This window comes from Orbicella franksi, chromosome 10 (genome assembly GCF_964199315.1).
Source record: "Orbicella franksi chromosome 10, jaOrbFran1.1, whole genome shotgun sequence".
NCBI lineage: Eukaryota > Metazoa > Cnidaria > Anthozoa > Scleractinia > Merulinidae > Orbicella > Orbicella franksi.
The window spans coordinates 10,753,701-10,778,908 of NC_138154.1; the positions used below are offsets into that span (position 1 = coordinate 10,753,701).

General features: G+C 38.2%; 1 protein-coding gene across 1 annotated transcript in view; it reads right to left on the reverse strand.

The window, feature by feature from the left end:
* LOC145500458 (kinesin-II 95 kDa subunit-like) overlaps window positions 1–24,761 on the reverse strand; it is a 31,197-nt gene extending 6,436 nt beyond the window's left edge. Inside the window, exons 1-21 of the mRNA XM_081479972.1 lie at window positions 24,498–24,761; window positions 22,732–22,817; window positions 21,769–21,873; window positions 20,842–20,912; window positions 19,178–19,231; window positions 17,788–17,912; window positions 17,152–17,235; window positions 15,641–15,720; window positions 15,111–15,180; window positions 12,964–13,056; window positions 12,641–12,712; window positions 12,049–12,109; window positions 11,811–11,854; window positions 10,068–10,111; window positions 7,648–7,743; window positions 5,893–5,978; window positions 3,664–3,800; window positions 2,479–2,571; window positions 2,206–2,310; window positions 1,102–1,221; window positions 617–735 (exon numbers count right to left, since the gene is read on the reverse strand). Coding sequence (XP_081336098.1) covers window positions 617–735; window positions 1,102–1,221; window positions 2,206–2,310; window positions 2,479–2,571; window positions 3,664–3,800; window positions 5,893–5,978; window positions 7,648–7,743; window positions 10,068–10,111; window positions 11,811–11,854; window positions 12,049–12,109; window positions 12,641–12,712; window positions 12,964–13,056; window positions 15,111–15,180; window positions 15,641–15,720; window positions 17,152–17,235; window positions 17,788–17,912; window positions 19,178–19,231; window positions 20,842–20,912; window positions 21,769–21,873; window positions 22,732–22,817; window positions 24,498–24,500 — 1,748 coding nt within the window. The 5' untranslated portion in view covers window positions 24,501–24,761. The remainder of the gene's footprint in view (window positions 1–616; window positions 736–1,101; window positions 1,222–2,205; window positions 2,311–2,478; window positions 2,572–3,663; window positions 3,801–5,892; window positions 5,979–7,647; window positions 7,744–10,067; window positions 10,112–11,810; window positions 11,855–12,048; window positions 12,110–12,640; window positions 12,713–12,963; window positions 13,057–15,110; window positions 15,181–15,640; window positions 15,721–17,151; window positions 17,236–17,787; window positions 17,913–19,177; window positions 19,232–20,841; window positions 20,913–21,768; window positions 21,874–22,731; window positions 22,818–24,497) is intronic.
* Window positions 24,762–25,208: the final 447 nt, after the last annotated feature.

Sequence of the window (25,208 nt, forward strand, 5' to 3'; positions counted from 1 at the left end):
CCATAAAAATTATCTTGGGAAGAATTGACAGGCTACTTTAACAAATATGTTTACCACAGACATCAGTTTTCAAAATTCCCTGATTTTCACCTGAATATAAATATCAAATTGTCCCTCATTAGGGAAAAACTTCAGTAACATCACAGTAACCCGAAATGTTTCTTCCAGCCTATAATGGAATTGAATCAGCCATGCTAAACTATTTCAGATTTTACTGACTTTCCTTCAAAATGTAATTTTTTTCGTAACTCAAGATAAAACCCTTGACTTTTCCCCGACATTAAAGGTTTTTTTCCCCTGAACAATTCCTGACCTGTGGCAACTCTAAACAAAACCTCAGCTCATTTATTCTCAAGACCTGGAATCGGTTTCTTGAAAGCCCCGGAAATTTTTCGGGCCCGGAAAGCCATTTTAAAAATTAATCTGTATCTAAAAACTTCTTGTATGAACGGAATCTGTTCATATTAAGAATATGTGAATAAAACAGCTCTGTAATCATAAGGTTTAAGATTTTGCTATGGCTTTCCGAGTGCGAAGTCTTTTCGCGACCTTCAAGAAACGGGCCCCTGGACTAACTAGACGTGTTATAAAACTGAAGCTTTAGTTTGTAACTCACTTTAGTTTCAGTTCCCTTGTCAGATCTTCCAGTGCTTGCTCTAACTCTTGCCTTTCTTGAATATGCGCTTCTTGCTGGTCAGAGATCTCTGACCGAATGGTTTGTAACTTTACAAACAACTGCAAGACAGATTTCAGACTAACAAGTTAGCTTTCTACGCTACTTTACTAGATTTTCCTTTCCTACGTATTCAACGCTCTTGAAATGCTCCCCTGTGCTCTTGCGCTGTCGAAGTGACTGCTACACAGACATTTTTCTCAGTGTGGTTTGCGATTTTCTACTTGTTTTATTATTTTCCTCTAGTCCGCTGAGTACAAAATGTAATTCAAAGTCTTGCATCACCAGTGGATTCTTCGATGATAGTCATTGCATTCACTGACCGTCCCTATAGCTAATATCAAATGTATTGTGTGATATCTGAATCTTTGAAGCGATGGCCACTCGAGAAAGAGAGACTGTATTTTATTAACCTTTTTTTTTTTCACCTTTTTCAGCTTCTTAGTTTTGCTATCCACTTCTTGTTGAAGCGATGTGAACGTTTCTTTTATTTCCAGGGTGTTTTCGTCCTTCTCCTCAAGCTTTTGTTGCATTTCTCTTTCACGGCGCTAAAAATGAAATAGAATTTAGAGACAAAGAGAGAATTTTGACAAATGTGAAAGGAATCTTAAGAGAATAGTTTGGTATCGCGGTAAACAAACGAGCAACATCGATACAACATTGAAACAATAAGAATCGTGGAAATATTAACCCTTTAACACCCAAATTTCACAAAAAATGCCGTTAACCCTTTGACTGCCAAGCACGCATATACACAGTCCTGAGTGGTCGTGCTCTTTGTATCACCTGAATTGAAATGTCACCAGATATTCTTGATAAGCAGATAGTGGAGCTAGGATAGATCTATCCGCACAACGGTCGACTTTGGATATCGACGGCATTTGACGTAGCAAATTGAAAAACAACGTTAACAGTTTTGGTGCAAAATGGTGGTAAAATGACCAAAAGTCCAAAATTCTGGCTTATGAGCATGCACCAAGTTACAATATTGTACACTTTTGTACCTAATCTTCGGGAAATCTACCTTTTTGGTTAAAAAAAAAAGCAGTTTTCAGCAAAACTAAGGCCCATTTAGCGTCATGGCAGCCACAATAACTGATTTCACGGTCAAAAACGGCATTTTTCGAGAAAATTTGGGCGTTGAAGGGTTAAAGAAAAGCACAACCTAATCCTCTGTATTTTTGGCAAAAATGCATAAGATCGTTTATCGGCCCAAAGTTTGCTCGTTATAGAGACTTAAATAGGTAAATTGGACAGAATTATAAAGAAAAAAGAAAGTTCTGGAAAAAATTGTACTTTTCTCTAAGGAAAACAGGGTTGGGTATTATTGGAGCGAAATAACTTAAGGCTCGAATTTGAGCCCCTTTTTGCTGGGGTTGATCGGGATTACAATTGATTCTTCTATTCAAAAGAAGGTTCTAATTTTAATAAAGCCATGCGTGATAATTATATAATTATGTAGAGGCATTTCAGTGTTATCCTGAAAGAGGAAAGCGAGATTAGCGAGCTCGGTAGCTAGTACATGTCATTACCTGTTGTTCAGCGATCTGTTTTCTTCGTTCCTCTAGCGCCCGTTCTTGTTCAGACGTTTTGTCGATAATGCTCTTCCCTCCAACCAGTAATTTGCTTTCCATCATCTTTTAAGAAAAAAAGACACAGAAACAAGTCTTTAACAAGATGCCTTAACCCTCGTGTACAGGCCTTATCTTGTAAGTTTAGTATATAATTAATATGACATTAACCAAAAGCTCAGAAGAAAACGATCCCATTCCACTTTTAGTTACCGTTGTTATAAATCAACTTACCTTGATTTTTGATTTTAAAGCAGATTGTGCTTCTTGTTGCTTTTTCAACAGCTGCGCCCTCTTCTGAATTTCACCCATGAGTTTCTCTTTTTCCTTAAAAAAAGAAAAGTAGAGAATAAGTAATAGTCAAAAGTGGTATCAACTGAAAAATTCTTGTGTTAAATAAACAATAGCCTCCATTTGGCGCGAAAATATGCTCCAAAATTTGTCCGCGGACATTATCTGTTTCGAGAAAGAAACAGTTTTCCGAGAACGTAGCTCGGGGAAAACTGAGCATATTTTCGCGCCAAATAGAGGCTATTGTGTTTATTATCCTTTGATTAATTTTTGCAAGACGCACAGTTTTAAAAAATGGGAAATATCACTCAGATATTCCTCAGTTTTAGCTGGGGATTATAGATAGAAATCGAGAGCGAAAATCTAATTGTTTTAGTATAAATCTACCCTTCGTTCAAAACTTTATCTCAATCCTCTTCACAGACACTTCGAAAACGCCAAGAAGCGGCCGTTATTTTGTTTACAAGGGCACACTGCTACGTTACTCACTATCTATTTAAACAATAGAGTGTTTCTGTTGAGGAACTATCGGCTGATAGTTGCCCCGCGGAAATTTGATGTTCTTAAAATAAATATACTAGTTTTAAGAACATCAAATTTCCAAGGGACAACTCTCAGACCGATAGTTCCGAGACATAAACACTCTATTGTCTTTATTGTTTACCACTAAATTTTCTTCCGCGCGCCAGTTCAAAAATCATATTGAATCATTTTCAACTTTTTTAGATGCCAGCCGTGAAAGCCAAATATAAATTTGAAAAAGAAAGCAGTCAGAAATCCACTGAATACAATTTGAATTGTTTATTTTCTATTAGCGCGCTTATTTACAGAAACATTTTCACGGACGAGCACTATCCATCCGGGTATTTTCCTCGGACGGGCACTATGGGCTGATGGTGTCTCTCCGCGGATGAGCACTATCGCGTCACGTGATTAATTAAACCAATAAGAATCGGAGAAAATTTAGTGGTGAACTATAACACAGAATAGATAGAGAGTAGCGTAGCCAATCAGAGAACGGCATTGGTGATAGAACCGGCGAGAGTAGATTTATACTAAAACTCGATAGAAACACAGTGCATGTTCACAGGTGAACGAGAAATAAATCAGCGCGTGGTGGATGCACACCTCGGCCATCATTGTGTGGTTATCCTGCAGAGATTTCTTGTCTTCTTCAAGCTTGGCTTGTTCAAGCTTGATTTTATCTTCTGTACTCTTCGATTCTCCTTCCTCGCCTTCTTCGTCTTCTTCTTCGACGATAGAGCCTTAAAAGGCAAACAAAACAAAACAAGACAAGAATATAGAACCAAACAATAAAACACCTTCAATACAACACCCTTTTCAGGTTTTCAGATTCTCAGATACTGTAGTTGGTAAAAACGGTACAAAGCTTCCAGCAGCAGCAGCAGTAACAATAACAATAACAGAAACAAACGAACAAACACACAAAGTACAAACGCGTTTCTGCTGCAGTTTTTTTTTTTTTTTTTTAAATGTGCGTTGAAAAAGCGCACGCTGTTATCGTTTCTCTGTACTGCACCGCGTGTACTGTTGTGAATGAATCTCGTATTTCTCATCACCTTTTGCATAACAATATATTACCATGGACAGCAAAATTAGATGCTGATCACATTTGGATTAAAAGACCAATGAGGGGATATTTTCAATCATTTCTCTGCCGCACAAAATTACTTCCTAATGGCAAATATCAATATTCCCTGTATTTGACTGGGACTAGCTTGCAACTAAGGCTGTAACATAGCGCGGGCTAGTCCCACCTAATTTCTATTGAGCCATCATGAACGAAATCTCTTTATAACATAGCGCGCGGGCTAGTCCTACCTAATTCCTATTGAGCCATCATGAACGAAATCTCTATGTACGCACGGCCGTGCGTATATAACATGACGTGTGCATTTTCAATATAGCTGCAAAATTTCCGTCCAGTTTAGTGCAAGTTCCTTTCGTTTAAGTTTCGGCAATGTGAAAATAATATTATTTTGAACAATCCAAACTCTACTTCGTGCCTTTGACTTTTGCCAAGCTAAGAGGTTTACTTAAACTTGAGTATTTTGACTTTGTTTGTCTACATTTTCAACAAGTATTTTTGACTTTGTTTGCATACATTTTCATTATAATTAAATCGAAGCGAATTTTTCATTGACAATTTTAGAAACCAGGTTAAGCGTTTTCATTCCACTGACTGTGGCGTGTTAGGATCCTAATGACCATTGTTTTCCTTCACCGTGCATTGTGAGAACTTTGTAGTCAATCACAAATAAAACATGTTTTAGCGCCCAATATGTTGTCGCCATGTTTTAAAAGAATTGATTCATGCTTTTAGCTGTGCGTATATCGAGTTATGGATGCACTAATTGGGAAGTTGGGAGCGCACTCAAGAAGCTAGAGTTGATCTCGGTTATCGCCTCGAGCAACTCTTACGCTTCTTTCGTGCTCTCATAACTTCCCACGTGCATCCATAACTCGATATACGCACACTAAGCATGAACCAATTCTTTACTAATGCGGGGAGTCTTTTGAAGAAAGATATTCTCCCGCATGAGCCTCAATTGCAAGCTAGTTCCAGTCCAATACCGAAAATATGCTCCATTACAGGTAGGATCAAGATAATAGTTTTCTAAGGACCGATTTACACGGTACGACTTTGACGCATGCGACAAGCTTACGACAAGCCTACGACATGACTTAGGACCATTTACACGCGCACAACATTTTCACTTACAAAATTATATATGTGAAAATTTGCACCGGGATTCACGGAGCGAAAGTTCTAACAAATGGTAAACAAATATTTTAGCTGTCCTGCGCTTTGAAAAAACTCTCTAACGAGATGTTTTTCGCTTTAATCCGTTCAATACTTTTCGAGAAACGAATTCATGTGAATCAGTCAACAACAACTTCGTCCGCCATTTTGACGCAAAAAAAACGTCTCCTTCCTCCCCTACTCAGTAGCAATTTGTCACAAAATACGTCATTTTCTATCCATTTCGGCTACGATTCTCGCAGCGTTTTAAAACATGTTTTAAAATCCTACGACAATTTTTTTGACGTGCACAACAGTCGTAAGCGAGTTGTAGGTTTGATTTACACGAAACAATTCATGTCGTGGCCTGTCGTAAACTTGCCACATGCGACAAAGTCGTATCGTGTAAATCGGCCCTAAGGAGCAACGACACAAGAGGAGAAATAATTAAATCGAAACTGATAGACAAGGGCGTGAAGGACTGAGCAAGATGATTATGACCAATAACAAAATAGAAATTTTTCAAAATTTTGTCGCCGTGACGTTACTCCTTAAGTAGTACATCTTTCTCAAGATGCTCCTGCAATCCTCACCATTTTCCCTTTGTCTTCTTTTCTTTGCCTTCTTTGATCCTTCTCCTCCTCCACCGCCACCGCGCCTTTCCAGCTCTCTCTTTAACCTGTAAATAAAGTAATTGAGTCAGACCAGTTCAGTATCATATAGCAGTCAACCAATTAAAACTTGAAGCTAAGTGTGCGGGAGGCGCACCCCGGTCAAACGACGCTTGGGACAACGTCAAACTGTGGCTTCCAACCATTTTGCATGGATTTCTTAAGCCCCGTGCACACTGCACCGGAGAAATTTAAAAACGCAGCTTTATTGCCACGGTCAGGCCTACCGTCCACACTAATCCGTCACGAAAACGAAGTTTTTATTAAACCGGTGGAATTTGAAAACACCAGCTTTATGGAAGACACTTTGAAATGAGGCACCTTTTAAACATAATAGGGCACTTAATATTTGAGTACGAGAACAACTTTTCAATTCTAGTTTGCAGGCTTCACATCATAGCGTCACATAGGCATGTCATCCCATGAGCTGCCTTTGTATTAGGAACTTGTTTTGAGTTTAGGAACATTGTTTCTGTTGCAGTTTTCGCCGCGAAGAGCCCGCGCTGCGTGCGGTTTTCATATTGTTACCCATTAATCCCCGCGGGGGGAGTTTTGCCATGTGCTATCAAAAACGGCGCCGCCATGTTGTTGTTTCGGTGGTTAGCCGTAAACTGAGTCAAGTTTTAGCGTTCAGGACGGTATTAAGGACGTTCGCGGGAAAATTTTCCAACGTTGATTTTTTTCTGAGACTTTTACCATTATAAGACGATGAGTTAGCTATGCCAGAAATGTGAAAAAAAAAAAAAATGGGGCGTCACCGACTTCGTTTTGGAGAGAACATGCCCGGAAGAACACGCTAAATCGCAAAAAATCGGGCTTCGTTAGCGAATAAGGCCACAATGTCTGTAAGCCCCAAAATATTCCAATTAGATCTTTGAAGTGAAATGTTCTCCGCCAAATAGTGTTTAAGTGGACCTATTAAGTGAACTTAGTCAACTGGTGAGGTTCCTTAAAGAACAAATTCGCATTTAGCGTCCACAGTTTCACGAGCCTTGCAGCCGCAAGATGGCAGGATTCGATGTCCCGTGGACAGAAATCTTGAAATTTTTTTAACTTCCCACATTGATTTTTTGTTCATTTTTGGACAATGTAGAGATAAATGTAAATAAAACTGTTTCTGGAAAGTAAAGTAGGGGTCACCTAACGTCCAACATCGTTAAATCCAGGCAAAGCTATAGCAATGGCCATCTGAACTATCATAATTGTTCATTTTATTACTTAGCGAGCGCTCTCATGCATGACGTGGCGTGTGAATTTGCGTGCGCAGTAAGGATACGCAGAACATGACAATTAGCGCGTACGTCCTTAATTTGGCAGTACGCATCAACAACGTTTTACCTACTGATTTATCTATCAATTTACCGATTGTCGATAAATCTGAGTTGGAACGACGTGTATGTTTGGAATTGATCCCGTCATAGCCTTCTCTTCCTAAAACCAACATGAAGAGAGAGAACTCTGGAAACGTCACTGGTTTGAAATTTGAAAATCGTATTCGCAGTCAATCTTGTACTCGTAGTACAATCTAAAGGTCCCTAATGTTCATTCTAATCTCTCGATCCGTAAATTGTCTCTTCAAGTAAAGCACTTACTCACTGACTCAGTGATGTCACTTGAAAATGCTATCAGATTTTAATCCAGATTTTAGTTGTGTATTACTGGGAACTTTTCTCTTACTTTGCAATCTCCTCTTGAAACTCTCTCAACAAGGCATCCTTAGGATCTTCGTTAATCTTGGGCTTGTTTTTGATGTTCTTGGCGCGGTTTGCATATCTGTATCAACAAAGAAAAACGGCTTGATTAATTAAGTTCAATCAATATAAATGACAATCATGAAAACTGCAGAAAGTACACAGTATTGCTCGCGAGTAACGGGACACTACAGCGCATAACCGTATCTAAGACAAAATTCTTGATCGTAATTGGTTCTCTGCGTGCCTATTTCTAATGGTGATAGGACCGAGAGGAGTCCAATTCGGACTGTAATTATACGAGTGATTAATAAACTCGGACGACCGTGAAGCGAGAGTCTGATTTGCTAATCCAGATTGAATTGGATGACGTGATGTTGTGTTACCAATATTAATAGGGACTTTACGCAGCGGGAACGCGGACGGCAACGGGGACGCCGAAACCTGTGAGAAGGCTGGGGAGAGAAGGCCGTTGTGGCAGGAATTCACAAACATTAAGCAGCACCGTCCGAAACCGCGGTTTCCGCACTGTCAAGCTTATTGACATTATTCGTTCTCTGTTTATCAGGATGAACTAGGATGACTTCATTGAAAGAAGTTCGCAATCAACTCTTGATAATCACGATGAAGGTGTGTTAAACGATGACGAACTTCTACTCTTGTACGATTTAAACCGGTCGAATGATCTCGACCAACCTTATGATTGCCGGTCCGAATTTCGCTTCCACAAACGCAACTTGCCCCTTCTCGCTGAGCTGTACAATGAAGTAAATGAACTTATTATCAGCAGATGTTTAATCAGACTGGCGCGACAGATCAGTGTGCCGACTGATAAAGATCTAGGTAAACCACTGATCTTACGACTGAAAATGGAAACAGCTACGCAAGTTTTAATGGTGTCTACCCTTTTAAATGTGTTAGAATTTCACCATAATGAGCCATTTGACATTTGAGTACTTCTGGAAAGGAAAAATTTCGATTGAAATTCGTGTAAGTTGTCTTTATTTACATAAGCTTTCAAAAAGATATTTCACGGTACTCACATGTTCGCCGACCGGCTTGAGTTGAATTCAGATTTCGCAACGTTTCTTTAAAATGAAATATGTCACATAACAAGAGAAGACAAGCATTAAAGTTCCTCGAAATTAGTAACACGGGTTATTTAGCGTTGACACAGCAGAGGAAACGAAAGCGAAAACTCACGTTTTCAGACAACGCGAAATGTGCTTCACTCACGTCGGGCCCGAACGCAGAACGTCAACTTGTTTCCCGCCAGTCATGCGCAGTGGACCTTTTGGCTTTTCCCTGATCTCATGGCGTTCCCGTCGCCGTCCGCGTTGTCTTTGCTTAAAGTCCCTACTGATGGTAATAGGACTGAGTGGAGTCCAATTCGGTCTGTAATCATGCGACTGAAAATTATTAAAAGTCCGATTGTTAATCACAAGTATGATTACAGACAGAATTGGACGACACGATGTCCTGTTACCAATCAATCAAAACTATTACAGTTTCCCACAAAAGTGAAAGTTTCATTTGAAAAAGAGCTTTTAATAGTCGTTTTAAATATTGTAATAAAAATATGGAGAATAGCTTTCAAAATGGCAGTTTAGTTCCTTTCAAAACAGTCACCACTGGAGACTTCACCTGCACAATTTTACAAAGTCAGTTTCTTGAAATGGTTACTATAATAGTTGTAATCAATGTTGTGATAGGCGAATTTAGTGGAGAGGACTCAAAATGATTGGCTCATGTAACTGTCTGATTTACAGGTGTCCGATTACAACTTTGCAGATTAATTAGAGCAAAATACAGCCGTTTATGCACCAATCACATTTGAGGAAATTGTAATTGTTAATCATAAAAATCCCAATTTTCTCGATTGTGATTGGTTTAAAAAACTCCTATTTTCCACTAATTCACTTGCCAAGTTGTTATTGGACAGTTTGTTATTGGACAGTTCTATAAGCCAATCACATTCAAAGTTGTAGTTTAAATCAACCAATCACATTCAAAGTTATAGCTAAATTTCAGAGTGACATTCAGCAATTTACGCCTAATTTGTCAGTCTTTCAATGCAAATTTTCCCTTTCTTTCATAACTTGGCTATTCTTCTTTTCTCGGAAATTGTAATTTTTATGATTAATTGGTAATAACACTTCGTGTCGTCCAATTCGGTCTGTAATCATATACTCGTGATAAACAATATCGGACTCCCGCTGCGCGGTCGTCCGATTTTGTGATTCCAGACCGAATTGGACTTCACTCAGTCCTATTACCACTACGAAATGTACTCCACTCGGTCCAGTTACTCATGATTACTGATCGAGCTCGAGCTCGTTCGATTTTAAAATTAAAAGGTTTGAATTGAACTCCAATTTTTGCGTCCTTTTTATAAAGTACATGTACCTTAATGTCGTTATTGTCTCCTCAAAATTATAACTTGCCGGACCCTGCAAGAACAACATAAAAATAAACTTATCGACTGTCACGGAAAACACAGTTTTGCCGAATTCAGGAAACTAACACAGAAGATACCGCTCTTAAAGCTCAACCTCAGTGCTGAGCTGAAGTCTCAACTATCTATTGCCGGTTGTCATTCGCCTTTATCGCACAGCAGCCATCTTGGATGGACGTCATGTACTTTTCACACCAATGCGAGGCCACGCGTGTAAAGTCAACTTCCGGCGATCGAGGAGACAAGGCGATCATCTGCAATCATGCCCAACGGAGATCACTGTTGCGTGCCGCAATGTAAAAATAATCGCGCTAAAAATATTCCAAATCATACCTTTCACCAATTTCCCAGTGATGAAGCCATTCGAAAGCAGTGGGTTGTCAAAATACGGCGAGACGTGGGCAAAAGTGTCCAGGTAAGTTGGTTAGGTTATCGCTGTCATTGTCGCGCACATGTATTTACATTAATTATTATGATCTGGTCCATCTACAGATAACAAACAGCACAAGAGTATGTTCTGTACACTTTAAGGAAGCGGATTTTCAGACAACTTTAACAGGGAAGCGTGTTCTGGAGAAGCATGCAGTTCCGAGTATTTTTTGCTGGTCAAGATCACCCAGGAAAAGAAAATCTCCGACAAAGCGAGAACCACCGCGTGCACGAGTACGATTGTTTGATGTGAGCGTGCCATCGTCCCCTGTCACTGTGACAGGTAAATATTGTTGTCGGTATCTCTTTAAACATTCCTTGGTTAAAATCGTAAAATAATCAGAAGTATTTTTATGTTTTTCATTTTAATCCATAGCATCAACTTTCGGCCAAGCCTCTGGTGAGGAAAGTTCTGTGGAGGTCCAACCGGAACTGTCATCCTCTCCTGCTGTTGTAGACTTCCCCGAGCCAATATACACTGTCACTGTCACAGGTAAATATTGTTGTCGGTATGTCCACCAAATTGCAGTACCAAAACTCTGAAGAAATCAAAGTACTCGCTGACTCAGCCATGATGTTTCGACACGCGTGGCCTCGCTTTCATGCGAAAAATGGTGACGTTGAATCCAACATGGCGGACTGTGATTAAGACGAATGTGACGTCATCATTTTCCAAAATAAGAAATTACCAATCCTTGTGTAGTTTTCGTTTCATTAGATGTAGGACCCTCTAATAACTTGACGTTTTGCCACGTTTAAGTCCGACAGGGTTCCTCAGTATGTAATAGAGCACGTCTGAATTTCCAAGTTTATGCGTTGCCTGACATTAAAATGGCGGCCCGAGAAGACTCTTGACTAGGTCAAAAGATGAGTTATTGCTCAAGTTTTCAGTAACTAAACAGTTCTTGCTCTATAAGAAGTGTTAATTTCAATGTGTCAGAGCTCTAGAGTAATAACATTTCATTTCATTGGCAAAACCCAAGGACCGATGTTTCTGTTACTTTACGGCCGCCATGTTTGTGTCTCTCCGAGGGGTACAAACATGGCGATTCCATATAAAGCTCCATAAACTTGAGTGAAACACTTTTCCGTATAACGCGCGAATGAAAAACTGCACGAACCTAAATCTTGGCGAGGTTGTTTATAAATCAGTCATCTATCATATCCCAGTTTCTTGACTTCATTTATTGAATGGTTACGATTTTTATCTTTGATGGAGTGACACTGCAAACCAGCCATTATGAGAAAAAGAACAGAACACTTACTATGTTGGCCACCATAACCGTCCTTGCGTTACCTCCCAGAGAATCTGCTCACAACAGAGAAAGACGAAATTTCGTCGGCAAAGAAAAAACAAACAAAACAATACGAAACAAAAACAAAACAAATATACATTATTGCCGCGACTGATAATACTTGTATATTTAGCAAACATCCCCGAATTTGGCAATTCTTGTTAATGACTTTTTTCATCGTTAAGAATGCATTTATCATTCAATTCACCTTGTAGCAATCTTGTTAGCTTGGAATCTCTGTAAGGAATATGAGTACTCTTGCCATCCACCTAAACAAGAAAGCAGTAAGTTAAGTGATCGCTTAAGATAGACCATTTACTTAAAGCGTACGGATAGACAATTTCAAAACAATATCTAACAGGCCTACTCAGACTAATCGTACAGAACCGAACATCCCTGACCATTCCCCAAAATATCTTCAAAATACTAATTCATAATTCTTTCTCTCTTGTGCGTTTAAAAGTGGTGTTCAAAACAGTAAGGACCGCTTATTTAAATTCTTTGCATAAAATTAACTTTTGACAGGATAAATAAAATTAACGGTTAACTATCGCTTTCTAATAGAGACAACGTTCATCTATTACACTGAAGTTCACTCCATATTGAAAGCAGGTCCATTTTGTTTTGCTTGTTTGTTGTTTGTTAGTTTGGTTTGTTTGTCTTGATGCTGTTGCTGCTGTTATTATTATTGGTTTAAGTTTCTTCATGTTTGTTTGTTTGTTTGTTTTCTTTGACATCTGGAACTGACTCATATCCTTTACTTCAATCTACAAACAGAATTCACTCGGCGGTTTACTTACCAACGCAGATATCACGTTACCGAGTGCAGAAAGTGATAGGTTGATTTTAGTAGCTTCCTTGAGTCTCTCTCCCTACCATGAAAAGACAAGAAAACGCCAGCTACACAATAACAGCACAGAAGGAACTTAACACACTAACAGCAGTTGGTAGTAGAAAGATTTCATGCCTATGCCGTTGTTTTCTTAGCGTCGGGGTACAGTGGGATTCAACCATAACAGCACTTTTCTATTCGTTAACGAAACGTCGCCCAAAATGAAAATAAAAATGTTATAGTTTTGATGAATTAATTTATCACACCGTTGTAAGTAAGAGCAGAACTTACCGTAGCACCAGTCTTGGCCTGCCTTTCACTCCCAGCTAAGTCCACCATGTTCAGTTTACCAACCCGAATGTGACTCTCACCATCTGCACCAGGCTGCAACAGAATTCCGTAATATTCAACAGTTAACAGTCTCTGTTTTCCCTTTTATCACCTGTTCGGACATATCAAGCCATTTACTCCTATTTTGTAATTATTGGTAGTGCGGTCGTCACTTATGATGGAAAACACTTCTTACAGTTTACTTGGATCTCGTCCGTACTACTCTGGAAAAATCTGAAAATGGCATTTTCACTCTGAAAACCCATCAAACGTTTGCCGTCCACATTAGAAAACAGATAAAATGTTTTCTGTCCACACTTCGACGGAGAAATTTGAAAACACAACAATATCACCGGCGGCAGAAACGTTCAATTCAGTGCACCTTTCAGCACACGCTAATATGGGTCTAGCTGGACCCACGTGGCCACCCACTTGTTGTTCCCGCCATTTCAGCCACAATTTTGGATTTGTGTTTGAGGAAGACTGGGGCAGAAAAATCACATGTATTGATTACCGTGACATCGTCGTTTCGAAAAGTTCCGTTTTCAATTAATTTTGTTTCAAACTTTTAGCTCTTAAAGTGGTCGCAGTCACTTACGAAAGGTGATCGCTAACAAGAGGTTCCGAATATGGTGATTTGACTTGGAAACTATTGGTATTTTGGAAGACTGGTTGCCGGGGAGAGGTGGTCGCAACCAGAGGTTCGACTGTAGTTGTAATGTTACATTTACGAAATAGAAAACATGTACCGTGTTTCTATCGAGTTTTAGTATAAATCTACTAGAGTTCTATCACGAATTCCGTTCTCTGATTGGCTACGCCACTCACTATCTATTCTGTGATAGATAGTCAGTAGTCTAGCAGTGTGCCCTTGCTAACAAAATAACGGACGCTTCATGGCGTTTTCGAAGTGTCTGTCAAGAGGGTCCACAATAGGGTTCTCAGATCCCGCTTTCCCGCCCATTTTTTCCTGTTAATCCCACCATCCCGCCCTTTTTTGCTTGGAAATCCCGCTCCCGCCTACTTTTCCAGGACGTTTCTGGGTTAAGTATTCATTTTTTAAATTAATAATTAATTTAATTATTGACACAAGCTTTTTAAAACAAGATATTGCATACAAGATCACAAAAGAATTCAATGGGTAGCAGATACGTAAGCACAAATGATTATAACGTTTCTTCCTGTAAACGGTTTACTGTTTTGTTTCCTTTTGTCCATGTATCAGTGAAAGAAAAAGATCGTTCATTCCCATATTCAAGAGATGGCCCGTAAACACACTTGACAGTTTCTTTCAAAGCTTTCAGCGTCTTCACTTTACTTGAAAACTGGGCTCAGAACTTTTCTTTCCGAATGAGGGCATTCCTGCTCGCACATCCTTTTCGTATTATGGTCTAATATATGGTGACGCAATTCGCAATGTCGCATACTTCGTTCGGTAAATCACTATCACCGCCATCCGGTGTGGCCATCCTGGCCAAAACAAGCCAAGCGCTTTGGAAAAGGTCGAAAGACTAGAAAAACTAGAAAGGATCGGGAGGTCAAGGTTACAGACGCAAACATCGAAAATGTCGAAAATGGACGACACGTTTGAAAGAACCTGACAGGGTACAGAGCGGTTGCTATTCGTTACTTGAAACCTGACACAGCTATACGGTTCGTTTCTGCCAGCTTGGGGTTTTTGCGCTGGTCAATAACAATTTATAAGGTCATGTAAGAATTGAAATCCCGTATCCCGTTCTGTTCCCCTTGCAAATCCCGCATCCCAACCCCATAAAAACACGAAATCCTGCTCCCGCTCCTAACTGCAATTCCCGCTTCCCGCCCCTGTTTTCAGCTTAAATCCCAAATATCACGGCGAAAAAAAGCCAAATCCCGCATCCCACCAAACCTATTGGGAACCCTCTGTCAAGAGGACTTGGATAAAGTTTTGAACGAGTAATAGATTTATACTAAAACAATTAGATTACTCGCTCTCGATTTCTATACGTGATAGTTGACTCGAATTCATTATCTCATCGATTAATAGAAACACGATTTTTAACCAATCAGCGCGCGTATTTTCTTAGCACTGTTTTCTAAAAGTTAATGTAGATGGAATTTTGAGATACCTGACTGCATTCGATAGTGATGATGAAGATAGCATGGGACCTTGACGAGTGTTCGTTCATATTGGTTGCCCTTATGGGAAAAAAAAAAAAAAAAAACCGTTGTAGTATTCATACACAAACAACACAATCATAGGCAAGCAATACGTGTAAAAGAGTCGTAGTCATCTCCATTTCATACAATGTAGCACATTGCATGGATACATAAATCCTTTCACATGTATCATCAATAATGCTACATGTACTTTACCCAGTACATGAGTTCATTCTAAAATCCTAGCCAATAGTGTCTGGGGCACTGCCCCATTTCACGCCTTTCACATGTGGAAATTGCAAGTAACTAATATCTTACACTCATAGAATCAGCCTACACAAAGGTTGAAATGCAGTCCTTAAACTGTAGAGGATTTATGAGACATTTTTGATCCTGACACTCAACATTGTCTGGGGGGTGGGGGTGAAGGAGAAGAGAGTAGTGGGGCAGGATTGGTCAGAATTGTAAGCTGGGTTATAACATGTGTAACAACACTTACCCCACTGCTCGGTTCTGATTGCCAACATTCATGACATGTTCAATCTCTTTTACACTTTTACAAACAAAGGACTGAAGATCCTACAAGAAGCACAACACAAATAATAACATTTTTAAGTGTTTGTTCATTTATTTATTTATTTATTTATTTATTTATTTGTTTATTTATTTCTAAATTTTGCATCCATTTATAAAAAGTAAGAAATAAACTTGTCTATTTGTTGTCCTCTTGATAAAGTGGAATGGAGTTTGCTTTGAGATGCATTCTGCACTGTGATTCAATGTATTATTTTGTTCCCACATTCCTCAAGTCACTTCACTAGGACATTACAGAACTTTACAACATTGTTACATCACTGTCATGCTTCACGTATGTCTACAGTTAAACCTGTATTAAGCGGACACCCATGGGACTCTCACTAGTGTCTGCTTAATACAGGGTGTCTGCTCTAAGCAGGTTCTTATATATTGTGCAATAATAGTGAATTATTAACCCTTTTGTAACTCAGTGTAACACAGTGTAAGATCAAAGACTGCTCATAGCACAATGTCCAGTCAGTCAATGCATCAATCTGGAATAATCACTTAGATTTAAAACGATATTGCTAAACAATGTTAAAGGAGTCTCAGCTGAACGTTCAGAGGTAAAATGCCCTCGAAGTGTGCGCTTATTACAGGTTTTGTGCAACAAAATGACTTAATATTGGTGTCTGCATCCACTTAACAGGGGTGTCCCCTGAATGCAGGTTTATTTTAATATAAATGTGGGAAGAAAATTTTGGGACTCAAGCTGGTGTCTGCTTAATAGAGGGTGTCTGCTTAATATGGGGTCTGCTTAATACAGGTTTCTCTGTATTCCAAATGCTGTCATACACATGGTGTTAACTGAACATCTCAGGTTTAAATTGATTCCTTAATTGTTAATGTTACTCAATTAGGTCAGTTAAAAAGTTGATTAAATGTATGCTTACAGTATATATTCAAACGCTGTAGTCAATCTGTGTGGCCCTTACCACTGGTTTCCGCAGCACAACAGTGAGTATTTCTGCTCCCAACCAGATCAGGGCTGTCATTAAGATTTGAGTCACCTGTCACCTTGATCTTCACACCCATAACAAACTTGTTGCTTTGTGGGTGAATTGTATCAACAGAAGTCAATTTCACCTGTAACATCAAGGGCCTATCAAACAAACTCAGTCGTAACCAATGTTACAGGTTATGGCCCATAATGACAACCCCGTGGTTGAGATGCTAGTCTATTACGTACACCCCACACCCCCCACCCGTCTCCTTCCAACATGACACTCTGTTGTTACCATTTGCATGCATATATACACCGGGGTGGTGAGAGGCATTGTGAGAGTAATTCTAATGCCAAAGAACACAACACAATGTCCCCGGCCAGGGCTGACAAACCCGAGCCTTTTGATCAAGAGGCCATCAGATCTATTGAGGGAAGAACAGTAACATTTATTTGGCTAATAGCATTAACAACAATTATTTATTAATTACCTTGACATAAACGCCAGTGTCTGGTCTTTCCTTAAGTTCCAGTCTTTTACTCTGATCTTTTGACAGTAAGTCTCTGATATCCTCCTGAAAATGCCAAAAATCATTGTGCATCATTTATTGCCATGTACATGTACACCTTGTTACTATGTAGTTTATTATAAGAAAAGTGAAAGAAGAAGAAGAAACTTACATGTATTAGATATAAAATGCATGTATTGTTTTCAAAAGTAGGATAAAGGAAAGGTGCCAAGCGTAGTTGAAACCCTAAAGGATCTGGTAGGAGGTGTAGGGCTGTATTACGCTATAAATTATGATGTTTAGTTCGTGGATTGTGCAGGATCTTAGACAGGACCCTACAGATAAAAAGAGGATCTTGCATAGGATCTTACATGGGATTGCACAGGAGGATCTCAACATACATGTACTAATTATGTTATCAGGATCATGGAAAAAAAAGTTCCTTCTGGGGAGACATTTCAAAAGGATCAACAAGGCACATGTAATATAAGTTAGTTAGTCATACAATTAATTTGCAGTATCAGTTAGCATGTCAGCTGGTCAGGTTTTTTACCTTACACACACTTCTCTTTTACAATGTATCTGGAACAGCTACAAGATAGCTGTAGTACAGTGTACCTGATAAATTTCAAGATAAGAAGCTCTGACTAAATATTGCTGATTCTCTGTCCTAGCTATGTGTGTAAAGATATGTTCAAAGGAATTGGGTATCACTCCTCTTAAAACAGGGTCTGTCCGTACACCTGTGAAGCAACAAGAATAAAGAAACTAAAATTGTAAATTTTAATCACTAATAAGTTACCAGCTGTCAATTTTGTTTTTAAGGCAGAGTGTTTGACAACAAATTAGTGGAACTGGCTTTATATGTATAATTGTGAATCACACACAACTGCCTAGTGCTTTGTGCTTGCTTAGATGGTGGTCCTATGATAGTAACCCAAAAATGTGCAGTTATAAAACTGTGTAAAATAAGTACAGTGTAAGTCACACAGATGCACAATACATGTACATTTACCGACTTTTACTCTGACCTTGAAAGTGTTTTTGTTTGTTCTTTTTTTCAGGGTTAATCTTCTACTTGACATACCAGTAATTGAAGGTTCAACTGTGTTTCCCTTATCAAGATTTTATTTGCTTTTTCACATGGCAGAGAATGACCATTCAAATCTAGTAAAATATCCGCAACCTAGAGGGAAGACTTGTGTATCTTGCTTGTTTACAATGGCTTACTGCGCCTTTCAATTAACATGCGGACTTTAAAATTCAAAGCTCAATCGACAAATGCATTTTTCGCTACTGTCAATCAAATGTTCGGCAGCCCCTCCAGCTTACAACTACCACCGAGCGCATGGTAATCAAATCCTTGAGCACAGTTCAGACAAATTATGAAACAGTGCTCAGCAGTAGTTGGAAGCAGGGAGGAGCCACTGAACATTTGAAAGGTGCAGTAAGCCAACCAAAAACAGGTGTTATTATTTAGTTGTAAGTGGTTTAACATGAAACGAGGCAAAAAGGTGAATTCTGCTCAAGACCTTGTTTGTTTGCCTTTTTAGACAAAACAATATTTGACCACAGACTTGACTGTAATTACAGCTATTGTTATACCTCCCAACTCAAATATGTTTTCTGATTTGAGGAGAATTTGTGTCACGTGTTGTGGGCCAAAACTCACCAACTCCCTAGGGAAACAACAACTTGAATGTTGGACTCAAATATGATCAGGTCATGCTCCTTGAAACTGCAACAAACTTGTGAGCCAGCCAGCCTCAAGCAAACATCTTTCTTTACAGTTTTTTCAATTTTTGAGTTGGGAGGTATAACAAAACACTTAATGACTGGTCCCGCAGGAAACCTCAAAGCTCACTGAAGGGTCTCGGGGAAACAAAACTCACTGTTTCCCTTGGGGCCAGTCATTAAGTGCCTTTTGTACACATTTATTTTAACAAATGATGCTTTATATAATTATTGACAATACACTGTATGTAGAAATCATTCTAACTGACATTACCTTCCATGGTAAATGTTTTCCCTGTTCCTGTTTGTCCATAGGCAAATATTGTACCTAGCAAAGAATACACTGTACATTTAAATTCACAAAGTACCTTAAAACAGTCAAGTCTTGTTCCATATAATATTTATCACATACCATTCACATATGTACTAGGTCCAAGAAAAATTAAAGGTCTGTACCTTTTGATACACTTAGTCCACTCTCATAAGGGGACAGTCCCTCCAGAATTGGAAAAAGTGTCTGTTTATCAAGAGCCATCCGCTTACAAGAACAAGAAGGAATTTGGACCATGACAAACATGGCCACAATGTGACACTAAAAAAATTTCACCTCAGACTCTTGTTTTACTAAAGAGGTTAAGCATGACGTTTACGGCAAACGGCAAACACGAAACTTTTGCCGTCTGTATTTAGATATCTGTACAGTAGAGTGAAAATATTTGTATTTGTGGTGAATAGTAGAAGACATTTTTCTATTTTTGTGTGATTTATTTAGGGATCAGAAGAAAAGAATAAAAATCAGAGGTCATCTTTGCCATTTGTCGTCTGCCGTAAACGTCATGCTTAAACTCTCTAATGTCAATTGAACGAACAGGTTGCTTTGCCGCCAACAAATGAAGATTTGACATAACTGATCCCCACTACTGCTCTGTTGAGCACTGTCAAAGGTCATACTTAAGTTGATCTATTGTGAATTAGAGACAAATTTCATTGCCTTGAGAGTCACATATTCATGGGTTGTCTGCTTACAAGATGGCATTACACTAAAGAAAAATCCAATTTACATTTTCAAAAATTGTTCACATCCGCTTACAAGAATGCGTAAATTACAGAGTTTGACTAGGAGGTAAAACAGGCAATTGATAAAATTGATAAAAGAAGTATCTGAAGGTAGAGCTGTCAGCTTACAAGAGTGGCCGCTAGTGGAGAGTTTCAAGACTGTAGATGTAATTTAACATTGAATTAAACAATAGAAAGAAAACCAAACAATGCTCACCTGGAAAAAGTATGACCAAGCCACTCAAAGAATTAATTGTTACTGATAAAAGTATGTGTGATTTTTTTTTTCTTTTTTAACGAATTAATTTATTAAAAAAAAAAAAAAAATGGTCCTGTAACCAGGTGGTTGATTCATGATTGAAAAACATTACTCTGGTTTAAAACAAATGTAAAAATGTTAGTAAAAATTTTATCTGTAAAAGTCCCAATGTTTCGGCTAAAACTTCAGCCTTCATCAGGGGAAAGTGACAAGGAATTTGTAAAATGGCACGTTCTTATACTATGCAAATCGGCAAATTGAAGCTAATTATGTTCTGTCCCTTAGGGCTAAATTTAAAAATTTGTGCGGCAAATGCATGCCATCATCACGGTTCAGCAGATTCCTGTAAGTGTTAATTTCCCATGCTTCTAAAATACGTCTGTTGCACCAATTTGTGCTTGTACGTAGACTCTTTGAAGATTCCCAGGAGATGGTGTGGCCAGAGTGTAAACAATGTTCTGCCAAAGCTGACTTGCGCGAGTGTTTGTTTACAACCGCTTTTTGATGTTCTTTGAGCCAGGTGGAAAATTTTTGTTTCGTTTCACCGATGTAGCTTTTGTCACAACCTTGACAGGGAATTGAATAAATTGTGCCACAATCAAAATAAAGGAAAAAAAACCTACCATTATACCCTTCAAGAACAGAATCCACCAACTGTCTAAATGTCTCATCATAGAGATCAATCTGTTTTGAACTAAATAAATATCAGAAGCACAGCAACGTTAAAATGCAGATGACAGCAGGTAAATTATAGCAGGTTTTAGCAAACTTTTAAAATAACCTATTCAATGGACAATTTCACCTAAACCATTCATGTATACAGAATTAAGACAAAATCATAACATTTTTAACCTACAGAAAAGTTACCTTCACTGTTAATGTTAATAATTATGGTAGGGTAATTTATGGTGACACTCAATACATTTCTTCTTATCTGAGTGCACACATTTGACAGTTTACATGGCATGACATGGCAATAAATTAAAGTTATTTGTTCAGTGAGGATGGGCAGCAACAATTAAGGATCAAATTCCTTTGTTAAGGAGTTATTTTCATTGGTATTGGGCTGCTGGAGGGCTGGGCTTTGTAGTGCAGAACCAATAAGTTATTTCAGGAATCGTATTTGAACAATGTATGCACAAAAATTAAATATGCCTGTCCGGCAATGAGACCACATCCTTTCATTGTCAGAGTACATGTGCTTAGTATCAAGCTATTAAACCTTGTGCTAAATGACATCAACTTAGGGTAGACTTCTCCCATCATCTCCTCTCAACCCTTAATCATACATGGACCTAGTGCCCTTAGAAGTCAGATCGTGGTCGTGTAGTCCTTGCTGCCTTAAATTGGGTTATATGTATGAATGAGATGATTGATTGATTGTTTACATATTGTATTTACCCATGTTCAAAAATCATTAACCGTATGAATTGTGACAAAAATAGGATAACTATTCTGGACGGAAACTGAAGAAACCCTCATGGGCTTTTACACGTACAAGGCTATCCACCTATTTCCAACACATAACTTTTAATTAATGACTAACTCACTTCCAGTCGTAAACTGAATCATAAGTGAACATGCGTGGCACTTCTTCTTTCTTAGCTGGGTTGCTGATTTCTATTGTCCCCTTTTTAACATTCATCTCAATTATCCTTAAAGCATAAAAAGAATAACATCACAATTTAGACATGTCAGAATCAATAAGTTAGTCGAATATGTATAGCTGTAGCAGTCTGAAAACATCACAATGTGTAGTTACAGTGTAACTGCAGGAATTTGTAAGTTAATATAAATGTAAATGCAATTTTGAGACAACACTACCCCATTCTCTATGTATTGGCAGCTAGTTGAGAGAAAATATATGAATTCATATATTGGTCGGAGTGGCGTAGCGACAGAACCTACATGTAGCACCTAGCACCCATTATAATGCAGTAATTCCCTTTCAAAATCACATTTAGTTTGTATCACTATTTAACCATTCTTTGAGAATCCTAAATGAAAACAATTATAAAGTCCTACCAAGCAAAAAGAATTGCCATGGATACTGGCATACAGTGATGTTTTCCGTTTGTAAGTGAGTTATTTGAAAATGCATTTCAACTTTTAAGCCGTAAATTCCATTCAGAAACTAAAGAAATTCATTCAGAAAATTAAATCCTGAATCTCTTCCCTCTTTTCCTGCAAAATCCTGAATCCCGGCCTTCAAATAAGCTAGATCCCAGATTCCGAAAACCTATTGGGACCCTCTAATTTATTTTACATTGCTGGCTTGTTCACAGTCTTCAGCAACATAGAAATGTAAGGACCTGCCTATCTCAATTTACTAGATTGAAACTAGTAAATTGAGACAAGTTTCCAAGTTTATATGTTGCTGGAGACTGTGAACAAGCCGGAAACGCAAAATAAATTAGAGGGTCCCAATATAGGTTTCTCAGAATCAGGGTTCTGGCTTATTGGAAGGCCTCTTAAATTACCTGCAAATTTATCACAGCTTAGAGCAGCCCTACCTTTGATGCCCTTGGGCTATTTCCTTTTCATTCATTGGACGGCATCTTACAACCACCTTCACAGACTCGCCTGGTTTCTTGCTAGACTGAAGTCAACATGACAAACGTCAACCAGTTTCAGTTGCGTAGTTAACTGAGCATAAACTTAATATGTATATGTCTTGCTTTTGAATTCTGCAGAAGTTTTTAATTCTCAGACCAAGAGTAATTACAGTAACAACAAATTTTAGAAGGGTGTTACATTTATAAATACCTGAAAAATCAACTTAAGACTAAAGCTAAATGAAGAATAATTGCCAAGAACACTAAAAGAATTGAAGGATTTCGTGCAAAAAGGGCATATAAAAATTATTGCTTTTTGGGGGTGATTTTCATTTTTTTGCAGGATCGAGCCAATTTTTGGCAGACTGACTTGTTTTGACATGAAAAGCATCATTGCATAATTGTTTTTGTTGATCTGTGCTTCATTTTTGAGAAATAACGTAATACTATGCAGAAAAACTCAGTTTTCCAAGCGGCATCTTTTGGAGCGAATCCTTTTAGCAGCTTCAACAGCACAGGGTTTTTTTTTTAAATACAATGTTTTGATTTTTGAAAGAAGTAGAGAAATAGACCGGGGAAAAAAAATTGACCAACCTCGTATTGAGCCGGTGTCACGACAAAACAAACTCGAATCTGGCCCATTCAGTACCTTATTTGCTTGCGCTAACAAGGCGACAGCAAGAGATTAGCGTAATTATACGAATAATAAAACTTGTATCGCTTTGAACAACTAGCGACAAATGCCACATTTTGGTGACTTCATCATTTAGCGAAACAAAACGTTTCTTTTGTTTTTTGTTCAACAAAAGATCTCCAAAAGATGCCCTCAGAAAACTGAGTTTTTTTACCATACTTAAAATTACAAATAGTTATTTGAGAATGCTGGAAATAGCTGGAAATTTTCTGCTGGAAATTTTCTGAAGGTGCATGTCCCCAGACCCCCCTAGCGGCTTGCGTCTTCGGCGCTCAATTCTGTGCCCTTAATTACCCACGCTGATTAATGGCTTCCTTCGTGATGTTTCCTGCAGTTTTCAAAATTTATGAAAAGCGCTACAGACATTTTCGCTCAAAAGAAGTTCTCAAAAGACATTATTAGTTCCTAAATTTGTTATAGATACGATTAATTAGTAATTGGACCTTGTGTTGTACAATTCAGGGAGTAATCGTGCTTGTGATTTCAAATCAGCCTCGCACTTCACTTGCGCGATTACTCCCTGAATTGCACTCCATTCGGTCCAATTATTATTACTTATCAACGTACCATAGCAACATAACACACGTAACCTTAAGCTTTACAGGTATATGTACATGTACGTTCAATGAGCCTAAGCCTGTACATAAAAAACTTTAACTGAAAAATAGATCACATTGACGTTGAAAGTAGAAAAAGGCTTTGTTAGAGTTAGTTTTTCTGATATCAAATTTATCATGCGTTTCGGTATTAATTATAGAAAATAATGATAATAACGTTAGACAAGTAGTTGAGATTATTAGCACTAGACTAAGTACTAAAAAAACAGCATATTTGAATTTCAACTGTCACTGACACAAAATGAAGGGTCATCTTTGAAAGATCTCACTCCATTTCGGCAGAAAAAAAAAGTACAAAGCAGCAAAACGAATCAAGAAAATGATAAAATGCCAATCAGCTCAACTTAAAATTTATAGACAAATACATATGTATGTCAGACTCCATTATCAACAGTTTCCGTTTGGTAACTCACCATGGCGACTAAACTCAAGCCCTCAGCACCGCCTTGTTCTCAAAACGTAGAGTCTAAACGTCAAGTTTACCGTCAAGGAGATGAATTTTTTCGCTTTTGAACATATCAATGTTAACACTGAGGTAGGAAGAATCGTCTTGTCTATTCCGTTTAGACATCCATTTAACGAACCAAGCCGGCCGCCATTTTTTCCCTTATATAGTTTCTAGTCCTTCTCATCCTAAACAATAACTATACCCAGTCTTCCACGGATAATAGCGCGCAAACGGAGTTCCAATGTTGCAAAATTCAACAACTTGGACCTTCATATTCAACAACTTATATTTATGTTCAACAACATATTTTTATATTCAACATTTTATATTTATATTCAACGATACGCATTTTCTTTCAACTTCAACCCAAATTATTTTCATTCAACAAAAATATTTGTTCAACTTCAACCAAAAATAATTTCATTCAACAAAAATATTCGTTCAACTTCAACCGAAAATAATTTCATTCAACAACAATATTTGTTCAACTTCAACCCAAATTGTTTTCATTCAACAAAAATATTTGTTCAACTTCAACCGAAAATAATTTCATTCAACAACAATATTTGTTCAACTTCAACCCAAATTGTTTTCATTCAACAAAAATATTTGTTCAACTTCAACCAAAAATAATTTCATTCAACAACAATATTTGTTCAACTTCAACCCAAATTGT